At 40.7% G+C, this 13,499-nt stretch overlaps 1 protein-coding gene across 1 annotated transcript in view; it reads right to left on the bottom strand.

Annotated features, from left to right (window-relative positions):
• Nucleotides 1-12,206, bottom strand: part of LOC114565432 (dnaJ homolog subfamily B member 6) — a 14,978-nt gene extending 2,772 nt beyond the window's left edge. Inside the window, exons 1-7 of the mRNA XM_028593480.1 lie at nt 12,025-12,206; nt 7,682-7,788; nt 6,001-6,110; nt 5,233-5,298; nt 4,501-4,611; nt 4,160-4,306; nt 3,765-3,978 (exon numbers count right to left, since the gene is read on the bottom strand). Of these exons, the coding sequence (XP_028449281.1) occupies nt 3,765-3,978; nt 4,160-4,306; nt 4,501-4,611; nt 5,233-5,298; nt 6,001-6,110; nt 7,682-7,746 (713 nt within the window). The 5' untranslated portion in view covers nt 7,747-7,788; nt 12,025-12,206. The remainder of the gene's footprint in view (nt 1-3,764; nt 3,979-4,159; nt 4,307-4,500; nt 4,612-5,232; nt 5,299-6,000; nt 6,111-7,681; nt 7,789-12,024) is intronic.
• Between the last annotated feature and the right edge of the window lie 1,293 nt (nt 12,207-13,499).

The following is a 13,499-nucleotide window of genomic DNA, read 5'->3' as shown; positions in this document are numbered from 1 at the left end:
CTATGCACTTCTTTTATCACTCATAAACACGGACGGTGTAACAGAGGGGCTGAAGTCGACCTATGCTTAATTACAGAAAATTTGCTACAGATGTTTGTTTTAGGGATTGCATGATTCTGATATTAGACAATTAGACCCGTCTTAAGGCCCATTTAGACCAGAGAAAAAGATTGGCCGCAGCGTTGTGCGGTGGTGGGAGTCTCACTTAAAATGATGAACAACACACAGCACAGCAACAGAATCGGGTATGGCTGCAGCCTGGAACCCAGGCGTGAGACGGGAGGTCTCCAGGCTGCAGCCATACACTCTTACAGCAACACAATCCCTTTTTTTCCTTTTGAGTCTGACCTTCTCAGTGCCACGTTTCCCTTTTCTTTTCTGGCTTTCCATCATTAGACACACACAGACACACAGACACGAATGAAAGTCAGAAACAAATCACACAAAGTGCAGATTGCTGAAATATAAAAAGAAATATGTGGCTTTGCCACACTTAGTAGTATTTCGATTATTTACTGTAATAAACATATGTAAACATGTGGATTGCACTTTTTAAACACGGTCTTTGAACTTTACTAGACAGTTAAATAAGTAAAAAAATAAAAAAACCCACACACACACACACACACACACACACACACACACACACACACACACACACACACACACACACACACACACACACACACACACACACACACACACACACACACACACACACACACACACACACACACACACACACACACACACACACACACACACACGTTACTAGTAGCATTCTGGTGGTCTTGCCGTGGGATTAACTGTACTAATAAAACGTCATTTACCAGTCTGGTTGTTACCCCTCCCCGCGGCAGTCTCCTCCGCTCCTTATCTTTATAACGGAGCTAACCCCTAATCAGAGCTAATCGTTGTTTGAATGACAGAAATCAGCTCAAGGTACGCCGTAGCGTTAGCGTGCTAAGTTGATGCTTTCTCTGCGGAGTGCAGACTGATTTGCTCTCGCGAGTCACGTGACCAAATCGCAGCCTTTACGATTAGGAAATCGCGTTTTAAGATGTCGCGAGATTATCGCAAATGCAATTAAAATTGTTCAGCCCTAGTTGAGACGGATTCAACTTTTGGAGAAACTCCACCTAATGTCAACGCTGCGGTTGCCAGTCATGTCACCAGCAATCAGACTTGTCAGTCCGTTTAGAGGCGGTGTGAGAGTCCCGTACAGGAAACAGGAAACCTCACTGCCTCTATCGCTGCCACAAGAACATTTTAAAACACAAGCACTGAACTGCCCAGGAGTTTGTGTTACAGCTGACTGTTTCATTTTGCTTTTTGCGACAAAAATAGAAGCTCTGCGTATCTGCTCCGAAAGGCTGCGGATCGCTGGTCCACAGTCAGTGGAAATACACACGTTGACTTGGAAAGCTAATGACTCTGCCGCTGTTTCGCAGTTGGTGGAAATTGGGGGTTACAGTAAGTTGAGGTGTACTGAGCTCTCTCAGCCAGCATGCGACATGGGAAAAATGCCTTCAACTACTGGGTGTTTCCTGGTTCATTAAACAGATTTTTAAACATTTTTAACACAGTTTTCTTTGTACACAATGGATGTCAATGCAACCTGTTGTAGGTTACATACTGTAATGTGACTGCCTTTAATTCAGACACGAGCTGCGTTGGAAGTGTTGCAAAAGTGTTACAGGTCTGACCTAGTTCAACACTACTTCACCACCACTGCTATACGTAAAAACCTGGACCAGTTATTTGTTAAAGCTCCTGCAAAATCTTTAGTCTAATGTTTGACTTTCATCTGAGCTTTGATTCCAAAAAAAAGACATTCAGTTGTTTTGCAGCTTATCCCGCTCAGGAGATTCTTAAAATCCCACAACCTAATGCTCTGAATGAGTGTAGAGACCAGCTGTTCTCACTTCCGTTTTAATCTGTGAAAGGCTGAAAAATAAAAAAGAGGTTTCACTGACTTGGATGTATCACAAAATGTTTATATAACAGTAATATATAAATATATTATTTAACAGAAGATGTACTCTAACTTACTGAGCAAAGCTGCTTTTTATTGATTTTTTTCACCTAATACATTTGTTTCCAGTTTAGTGAGTATTTCAGAAACAATGGATGGATTTTAGGTTTTCTAACGGTCAACAGAGGGCAACTGTAAATCTCTGTCTATCAGTGCAGGTCGTCTCATCTTTACTAAATTTCCCATGCATACTGCTGCAATGGGTAGAGAAAGTGCAAAAGCCTAAAAGCCACAACGCACTCCATTAGTGTTAGGGCCCTATTTTAACCGATCTAAGCCCACGGCGTGAAGCGCCTGGCACAGGTGCGTTTAGTGCGTGTACGAATCCCCTTTTGCTAGTTTAACGGTGGAAAAAAAAGGGTCTGTGCGCCAGGCGCATGGTTTAAAAGGGTTGTACTTAATGTCTTCATTAATCATAGGTGTGATATGGGCGTAACATGCAATAAACCAATCAGTGTCATCTCCCATTCCCTTTAAAAGCCAGGTGCGTTTGGACCTTGGCACATTGCTATTATGATGGAGGATTTGCTGAGCAGGAAGGAGAGATTTTCAAGAGAAGAAACTGATCTGCCTCGTGTGTGAAGTTAAAGCGCGCGAGCAGATCATAATACTGTTTTACATTGTAATATTTTTAATCTTTTGCATGTTTGTGTGCTGCTGCCCGTCCCTGTGTGTGTAACAAGCATAGTGTGCGCGCTGTGCACGAGCCTAGGCGCATTTCACTAATTTGTTGTTAAAATAACCATGAAATGTTGCCTCAAAATAGCAATACGCCAAGAATGCACCTGAACACGCCTCCCTGTAAGACCAGCACGCCCATGGGCGCAGGTACATTTGTTATTTAAACGACGCGGGTGCTGGACGGGAAATTGACAACTGCGTCGGTCTTAAACTAGCAAAGACACTTGCGTCGGGCTTTCCACTGCGCCGGGTGCAAGACAGGGCCCTTAGTGTCTAAAGGCAGATACCAGTTGCTGGGATAATCCAAGTTAGTCAGTATGTAGTCTGGTGCAACGGAAGTACCTGGATGTTAGGCTTTGCCCCGGCTTTGTTACCGTTCTCAAAATGCCTTCACTACGGGAAACAACCACAACCTCCGGGCGCAAAGCTACACGCAAGTTTTGAAGAAGATTTTGGATCGTACAACATGGCAGGCCTGCTTGCTTCTTTCAGTGAATGATTGTAAAGATTTACAAAGAATACGTTTACAGCATTTACTATCTAACAGTAACGTGCCAGCGTGTTTGCCCACCGGTTCTGGAGCTGGGCAGGATAAAGACACCGATGAAACAATTACTGCTGGTCAGTTCTCAATCCTTAAGGAACCAGAAACATTCGCTGGCAGCGATAGATGGAGAGCCAGCATTTCGGAACACTAACTGGGACGTTTTAGGGCCGATTAGTGGGATTGCTGTGGATGAAGTATGCACGGCGATACATTTAACCATGTATCCAGCTAATTTATATAGTTCGCGTTACTGTGTTGTGTGAAAAGTTAGCTTAATTTAATATTGGATGTGGCTTTTGCTTTTTTTCAGTTCACAAATGTTCCACCAAGACAAGTTCCTTCCCGAGACCATTTAGCAGAGCCACCGTCGCTGCGTCCGGAGCTTGGCGCCGCCCGAGACGATTGTGATTGGTTTAAAGAAATAAAAACAACCCAGAGCATTTTTTTTCCTTCTATCCCAGAATGTATGTGTGGTGTAGCCGGTCAGCAGTCAGTATGTACCTTTTAGTGGTGATCTTCCTGCCGTTGATGATCTTGGTGGAGGTGGACACAGAGCGGAAGTTGCCCATGCCTCCTCCACCGCCACCTCCTCCTCCCCCGAAGGAGGTGGAGGAAAAAGAGGTGAAGCCTCCACCTCCCAGACTGCCCATGGTTGTCATGTGACCCATGTGACCCATATGACCCATGGGGCTCATAGAGCCAAAAGAACCAAAGCCTGTGATAAACAGGACAGAGAGGGGGAGGGAGAGAGGGGGGGGGAGAGAGAGAGAGAGAGAGAGAGAGAGAGAGAGAGAGAGAGAGAGAGAGAGAGAGAGAGAGACTCATTTAAACTGGTGACAGTGGTTTGCAACCACTGTGTGACGTTTTGTTTGTGTATTCATTGCTGCATGTCTTACCTGGGTCAAAAGGTGAGAAGCCAGCGCCAAAGGGAGGAAAACCGACAAAGCCCCCGAAAAACGGGCTGGCTGTCCGGCTGCGATTTGCTCGACTATGGTGCCGCCGGCCACTGCCGAAAAATGGATCATCACTAAATGGATCTGCACCTGAGAGAACAGGACAGAAAACGAGCGGAATGGGAGTGGAAAAGTATATTAAAACTGGTGCAGGAGATGAGAAAGACTAGGACTATGATACAGACTATGACATTTTTCAAATCTGCATTTGGTAAAAACTCAACTAAAGCAGCGGCAGACCTAACGACGTACCGACTTCTTCACGCTGAACTAGCGCGACTTACCAAAAAAGTCTGCAAATGGGTCTCTGCCTCCGAAGAATTCCCTGAAGACGTCGTCTGGGTTGCGGAATGTGAATGGTTCGTGGAAATGATCTCCGTTGTGGAAATGGCCTCCTGAAATGTCAGTGAAAACTGTCAAAACCAAACAGTACAATTCCAGCCATCTCCATCTGTTCCATTCAACATCAAACTGTGCTTCTGTTGAATTACCCAGCAGCCAACTCTGCTGTGACTGACACACACTGTCTCCACTGATGGGTCATTGGAACCACACCGTCATTGGACGTTTTTAGAATGCATCTCAAGCTGTATTACTAATCACTATAATCATATTTAAAAGCCCACATTAAACAACAATTAGCTTCAGTTTGCTAATTTGAACCCTCCGGTTGCCAAACAAATCCCCACAAACTGAGTAAGTGCCATTTTACAAACAGGTTATTGTCTGAATTAAGAGCCGTATTTATTTTGCGTGGTAACCATCAACAAAACATGGCTAAGCTGTAGTGAAGTGGATAGGAGTCATAATTTAGATTCATACTTGAAAAAACACACACACACACACAAACACACAAACACACACACACACACACACACACACACACACACACACACACACACACACACACACACACACACACACACACACACACACACACACACACACACACACACACACACACACACACACACACACACACACACACGTTAAAGTTTTGAGCTTATCTTTCTTACCCCTTCCTCCGTTGCTCCCTGTCAGTCCCTCTTTGCCATAGCGATCATATGTGCTCCTCTTGTTGGCTGGAAGAGGAAAGTGAAAAATCTCAAAAAAGTAGAATCACAACAGCACCAGGACCGAAAGGAGGAACTCGTCTACACCCCTCAGACCCTGTCTTGTCGGTATTCCAAATCCAAATTTATTTACAAAGCACATTAAAAAAAACAACAACCAAAAGTGCTGTACAATCAGAGAGAACACATACATAGAAAGAACACAGGGAACACAATTGATAACAACAAACCGTTTAACAGCAAAATGACAAGATTATAGAAAGGATAAAAAACTATTCTAGTGTGTTAAAAACCTAAGAATAAGCATATTTTTTATTTGAAAACAGGTGGTGTAGGGGCCAGCCCAATAATAATAATAATAATAATAATAATAATAATAATAATAATAATAACTTATTTATATAGCTCCTTTCAAGGAGACTTGACAGAATTACTGTGGCTAAGCTAAGGGAGGTTGTAGGCCGTGGTGAACAGGTGGTGTTTTAGGGATGTAGTATTTCGGATATCTGCAGGGAGGTGTGCTCCAGAGGGATGGGGCTGCAACACTAAAGTCTCCAAAGGTACAGAGCCTGGTGTCTCATATGAAGGGGCAACTCATTTGAGAGTTTTGGGGGGCTACTGCTATATACTTCACTCCATTAACTACCGTGCAGTGCTTCACTGGTTCCTGGTGTTTGTGTGCTGACTTGTACAGAGAGTTGGGACACAAACCATCTGACAGGACTTCATACGCCTCCGACAGCTCCTTGAACTTCTTCTCAGCCTCCTCCTTGTTCTCCGGGTTTTTATCAGGGTGCCACCTCAAGGCCAGCTTTCTGTAGCTACACGAGGACAGAAGGAAGAGGACGGCTGCTCAATAATGCTGTGGTTATTAGGGCTGAACGATTAATCGTTTTCAAAAACTAGGTTTGAAAACATGCGATTAGCTTAATTGTGGAGACCGCGATTAATCAAATGTGAATTATTGAGCTGAATGTTTGGTGTAACATTTGGTATTCCGCTCTTCATTATCATATTTACTGTTTTTTCATAAGATAAATGTTGGAATAATGTTACATATCACAGATTGTTTCCAGAAATGTCCTATTTTCAGTGGATCTTTCATATATTTTGTATTCCTTTATTTAACATGATGTTAGAAGGTGTAATATGTTATTTTAACTTTAGCTTTTGTGATAAAGGTTCTGTTTGAATGTTCCATGCGTATTAAAAGAAAAACACTTATTTCTGGCAATTCATATCTATGTTCTCATCGCTGCATAAGAACATTGAGCAGTTTTGATTGTGTCTCATGTTATAATGCTCCATGACATGTTTTATCTGTGACACAGTGAATAATGAACTTTAGCTAAACTTTTAAGAAAGAAAAATAAATCGCAAATCGAATGGTAATCGCAATATCTGGCAGAAAAATCACAGTTCGTTCAAATGGTGCTTATGTACTTTTATTGAGGTGCCATGATACTGCTAACTACTGATAAGAACAATCAGCAGTGTTCATACTGTACATTGTTTTGGACACATAAAAAGGTGATTTACTTTCTTTACCCCCATTACAATTTTCTCACCTTCTCATTCTGAAATTATCATTACTGTTAAATGTCTGGTGTACAAACATTGTAATTCAACTATTGAATGACATTGTTGTCATTCCTTATACGTTATAATGCTAAAGATTTTAATTATTTCAAACCACATTTTAGATACTACGTTTCAGCTGTTGCTTGAAGAATTCCGGGATTTATGGGAAACAATGCAGCATGTACTCGAACGTTACAGTCTGCACCTTTATCAACATGTCCTGCTGCTGCTGCTTCACATTAAACACAGTTCAGCCGGTGAACCACTGGGTGGCTTTTGTTGTGAAGCAGCCAGAGAAAACACAATGGATTTGTTCACACAACAAGACGATGTGATTTCAGCCAGAAAGTAATCACAACAAAGACTGCGGATACATTTGCATTTCTATGTTTTGGTTTAAAAACGAATATCTTTTGCTGCCGGTTAAAACGTGTGTGCACGTGTGTGTTTTGGGGGGAGATCAGCCAGACACTGAATTTTTTTTTGGATAACCAGCTGGGATGAAGCGTGCCCCAACGCTTTTCTGCCAGAGAAAAACGCTATATGGACACATGTCCTAACTGTTTAAATCAATAACTCCTTCTGACTTTACTAATGTGTACCTTCCCTTCACGCTCTACTGTAAAAAAAAAAAAAAAAAAAAGTTGTTGATAAAGCTCCATAGAAAGGTAACCAGCATATAGTGAGTCATTCATTAGCTGTAGAGCTGCCAGCCAGGACAACAGGATAATAGCATCGCTGTGCGGACGTCTGCTCAAGTGTTTCAGGACATCGCAGCTTGAATATAACATTTTAAACTTAATCAACTCACGCTTTCTTTATTTCATCTGCAGACGAATCTCTCCGTACTCCTAAAACCTGGTAGTAGTCCACCATGATGAGTGGATGAAGGGAGAAACTTCAGCTAACGGGATGAACCTGAAAGAAGAAAAAAAGAGCTGTCAGCCAAACGCCAACATGATGCCGATGTGACGGTCTTCACTATGAGCCACTCTGGTTAGTCAGTCCTGGATTTAACAGCAGAACAACATCAAACTGGGTCAAATCAGATGGGACCATATGTCGTTCACAATTTCACAGTGTGTGTGACCAGTGATCGAAATTAACTTTTTTGTCCACCAGCCAAATGGCTAGTTAATGTTCAAAACTCTCTCTGTATTTCTCAGCATGACTGTGTTCAGAAGATTGTGGCGTCAGGTGAGTTTCCCGCACAGAAGCTCGAGTGAAGATAATGACCTCTTCTGAAGAGTCTGTCATGTTTTTTAAATCCTCTGTGTCCTCCTTGGTTACTAGCAACTGCGTGGAGGGAGGGAGGGAGGGAAGGGGGGGCTGTATCACGTGGACGTGCCGACAGTTTTGTCATCATTACTTAGAATTCCTCATTGGGGGGGCGACAGAAACTACGCACTATAGCTTTAACACTCGTGGGCCGACTACTCGATTAGTTGATTCATTGACAGATCTGTAAAAACTGGGTTTCTTCACAAACAGTCATGCAAAAGCACCACTTTAAAACTTGTTTTTACGACAGACGGGCTGATAAGTTCCTTCGATATAAGTCAGGGGAGGAGTACAGACAATGCAATTAATAGCATCACCCACCTAACTCTTAAGCACCTGGAGGATCTAAGGCCTATGCACGCCTTTTGTTCATTGATTTTAGTTCTGCTTTTAATACATTACGGCCTCATCTGCTCTTACAGAAAATGACTCAGATGAATGTTAATCCTTCTATTATTAAATGGTTTTATTCTTTTTTAACAGATAGAACCCAAAATGTTAGGATTAACGACTCGCTTTCTGAATCAAAATGCATCAGTACGGGTGCACCTCAGGGTTGTGTAAGTTCACCGGTCCTGTTCACCCTTTATACTAAACGACTGCACTAATAGTCTCCCGGGCAACCTGTTTTTTAAAATTTTCTGACGACACTGCCATTCTTGGTCTGCTTCACCAGAACTCAGATCCATCACTGTACTTTACTGAGGTTAACAAATTTGTTCTGTAGTGTGACAAGAACCATCTCACCATTAACATTAAAAAAACTGAGGAGATGGTGTTTGACCCTTGGTCGGTGGGGGATCATACCTAGAGATGGTCCGATACCATTTTTTGCTTCCCGATACTGATTCCAATACCTGAACTTGCGTATCTGCCGATACCGAGTACCGATCCGATAAACATAAATAAACTACTTTACGTAGATTTTCTTTAGGGCTTTATTACGTGGTATCGGATCGGTGCATAAACTCCAGTACTTCCCGATACCGATACCAGCGTTTTAGGCAGTATCGGAGCCGATACCAATCTCTAATCATACCCCTTTGTCCATTCATAGGGAGGATATCAAACAGGTCACTTCTTATAGGTATTTGGGCATCCACCTGGATAACCTTTTAAGCTGGAGTGACCACGTAGATTATGTATGTTCCCGTTTACAGCAAAGACTGTATTTCTTACGCAGACTAAGGGTGTTTGGAGTCAGCCAGAACATCATGTTTTTATTTTATCAGGCAGTGATAGAGAGCGTTATCAGGTATGGGATGACAACGTGGTTCGGCAATCTCTCCATACAGTCCAAATCAAAGTTGCAGTGCTTGGTTGGTACAGACTGCTATGAAGGTGATGGGGAGGACTGATAAGCTTTCCCTTCAGTCCATCTATGAGCAGTCTGTACTTATGCAGGCGCGGAGAGTATTGTTGGACCCGTCCCACATCCTTCAGACAGAATACGAGCTCTTGCCTTCTGGCAGAATGTACAGAATCCCTAAAACTAAATTGAACCGTTTAAATACTCCTTCGTGCCAGTCTCCATCAAAATGTTAAATAGATTTGTACTATTTGTTATAGATAAGCCTGAGAAGTGTGCAATGACTCGGTGCTCTGCATTTTATTTTATTATTTCTGTGTGTATGTAGCCTATGTGTACATTTTTTTTTTAAACATGTATTTATTGTCTGTAATGTAGCTACTACTATGTAGGGCTGCCACCTCTTAGTTGATTAGTCGACTAATCGGTCGTTTTGGTCTTAGTCGACTAAGATTTCTTTAGTCGAATAGTCATTTTTTATGCTTATTCATGCTTAATTACTCATTTCCAAGAAACTTCTGAGCATATTTATGGTAAACACAAGATTTAAAGTGGTGCTTTTGCAGGATTAATTGTGGAGAAACTCAGTTTTACAGATGGTTAATTAACTACATTTATATTGTGCTTTTCTAGTCTTAACCACCTCTCAAAGCACACAGCTCTGTCAATTAAATCAACTAATCGATTAGTCGACAAAATCCAATAAGTGTTAGTCGACTTAGAATTTCTTAAGTCGAAGACAGCCCTAATACTATGCACTACGCACTCTTGAGTCCATGACAAATTTCCCCTAGGGGACAATAAAGTATATTCTATTCTATTAATTCAGCATGAAAAAGGATTTAAAAAATGACAAATTGACTAAAGAAATCGTAGTCGACTAAGACCAAAACCACCGATTGGTTGACTAATCAACTAAGAGGGGGCCGCCCTAGTGTAATACATTATAACTTGGACTTTTGTTAATATTAATAAGTGATACTGGCTTCAAACATAAAGTGCAACCAGCCCTACAGTGTATAATTATGCACGTGTGAAGTAAAGGAACAGTTTTGTCTCTTGGCCTGTATTTTTTTTCATAGCTAAACAGTGTCTACTTGTGTCCCCTTATCACAGGTTGCCTATGTCTGTGAACTTTGTGAACAGTTCAACCAAAGACTGACACTCTCTTCTAAGATAGATTAGTTTGAATGTGCATGTGCATGGTTGTGTGTTTAACAAAGGGTCCTTTGTAGCTACTGGTATATCACAGAGCCTTTGGTACACTGAGTCATTCTGAACTGGTCTAAAGCAGCAGCGGAAAGGAAGGAGGTTACACTCCTACGAAAATAGACAATGAGGACAATCAAGAACCAAATTAGGCATTCTGATGACTTAGCTAGTCAAAATCCTAACATCCTATGGGATTCTTTGTAGATACGTGCTATTTTTATTAGTAACTATTACTTTATTATTATTATTATTATTATTATTATTATTATTATTATTATTATAAATAATAAGGAGCATTTAAGCATTGAAGTTTAAAGTATTTTAGAGCCAATACATCCAATACTGCACATGAATAGTGATTTCAATAAGTCTACTTCAGTCTGCAATCAATAACGGAGACAATGAGGCAAGAAACTGTGTGAAAATTAAGGAAATGACTGTCACAGTTAAAAACAATACAACATAATCATATGACAAATAGTTTTCAGTCCTAAATCATAGGAAAATAGATTTTACACGATAATGTGAATCATTTCGAACATTGGCAGCAGAGTGATGCCACAAGGCTATTGCTTACACCAATCACATGCATTTTCTTCTGGAAAATTCTTCTCCAATAACCTTCATTCTCCATATTACGGATGATCCATATTGATATTGATACTAATCCATACAGGGTGTCCTTTGTTTGATATGTTAATGCATGCACCAACAACCATGGCAAATTCCTTGTAAGTGATACTTACTTTGCAATAAATCATTTTCTGGTTTTGATTATTTACCAACAACTGATATATAACCATGTTACCAATAACCATGTTAGGGCTGCCGGGCATGACCCTCAATACTTATGAATAACAACTGAACTATGTATGTTTCCTGATTCATCACTACACGATATAACTTTCAGGTCAAACACAGCGTTAGCTAAGACATGTAACGTTCAGACTTAAGACTTAAGTAAACGACTTTAACGCCAACCGTGTACACCTCGAGACCATAGCGTTAATTTACATCCCGGTATTTATCGCTATGTGGAAAACCCGGTTCAGCTTTATGAGCGACGCTAGCTTGTTTATCTATCTTTGACCATGAATGCCTCCTGTAACTTGGCAAACATTAATACAAATGAACGAGTGAGGAACGGCAGCGTTAACGGGGAAAGATATATTATGTGAGAAACCCCAAATGAAGAAATTTTTTTTTTCCCTGAAACAAATTGTTTTGTTTATGGCGGTAGCCGCTGTTAGCTGCTCGCCTAACGTAAGCTGGTTACAGCGTTACCTTAGCTTTGCTGAGCAGTGAACGCCAGTAGCCACATTAACGTCAGTTGTGCTGTCAAATACTCTTACCCAATTCAAGTCCAGCCGTCCGTGGTCCCAGCAGATATGTGGGACAGATAGACACTCTGTTATTAAGGTCGTGTCAGAAGCTAAACAGGTTTATTCATGTTCAGCAGCCTGCAGGTTCTCAGGTTAGCATTAGACGCAACGTCCTGTTTCTGACTTCGTCTTCTTCTTCTTTGACGTTGAACGGCAGCTTGCATCCTTTAGTGTTGCATTACTGCCACCTGCTGGAGGTAGTTAATTCCTACACTGCCCGGTTTGCCGATTTTTTTCCTTTCCCTGTGATGTCAAAATAATTTTTTTAAACTCTCATTAACTTACCTATTTATTTATTTTTAACTTACCTATATGAACAGGAAACCAAATGAATGTGACGCCAGTCCCTTATTGTATTTGAAATGAAGTGCTACTATTTCAAATAGTACATCTTGACGATCACTGGACTCACCTGACACAAGACTACAGAGCACTAACGTTACAGACTGGAACTCGGTAGAACTTGGTTGAATACATTTTTGAGCCATCAATATGGTTACATCCCAACCGTTTTATACACAATTGAAGTTCGTTTGAAAATCTCAACTCTATGGCTAAGAACCCAAACTGCAGAACCTTTATTATCTGTAATTGTATCTTTTCATCAGTCAGTAAAAAAAGAAAAAGAAAAAAAAAGCATAGTTTATTCAATTAACCTCTCTCACTAAATCTTCACTTTAATTTCTTGCCATAATTTTATTCACCATCTTCTTGTTTATTGAAGGTACAGCATGCGTATTACAGTACATATTTTATGACATATCTGCATAGCACATTCTTCTCCTATCTGCATATTCTTGTTGAAATGACCGCAAACTGATTTTACGACAGTTAGTCGTGTCGATTTAATAAAAATAATACAATGATTAAAATTCTCATATGTACAATATTGTGCTGTTCTGATACACTTGACGCGTTGTTTAGAACCAACTTCGATAGCGATGTTTTCATGGTTACGATTTTCAGGACTAAACTACAAGTACAGAATTGTGTTTTTGTTAATTAAATGTTTAAAAAAAGTATGTAATGATCTATCTAAGCTGAACAGGAGAGCATCTAGTGATATTTTTGAGCCTTCATCTCAGCTAGGAATATTAGCTAAGTAAAGTTTTTAGTTCAATTTCATTAACTAAAGACCTTCAACCTTCCAACATTACATAGCATTACTTCATTATGTATTTCTTTATTCATTATCTGTTTGACCTATTTCCTGTATAGTAACATACTTCCTGTTGTACTCCATTGACTTCATGGTATTTTCTCATTTGAAATCAGGACCCTATAATATAAGGGCCTGTTTAGAGTTCTTCTGTAATGTTTCCTCCTGGCTTTTTTGTCTTTTGGTTCACTAACTTAGTGTGTGTGAGTATCTTGTGAAAGAAGGAAGAGGAGGAAGAAAAGAAAAAGCATCCTGTAATCTTCAACCTCTAATTAGTAGTCATACC

This window comes from Perca flavescens, chromosome 12 (assembly GCF_004354835.1).
Source record: "Perca flavescens isolate YP-PL-M2 chromosome 12, PFLA_1.0, whole genome shotgun sequence".
In the NCBI taxonomy this organism is placed as follows: Eukaryota; Metazoa; Chordata; class Actinopteri; order Perciformes; family Percidae; genus Perca; species Perca flavescens.
This window is presented reverse-complemented; position numbering and strand designations above follow the sequence as displayed.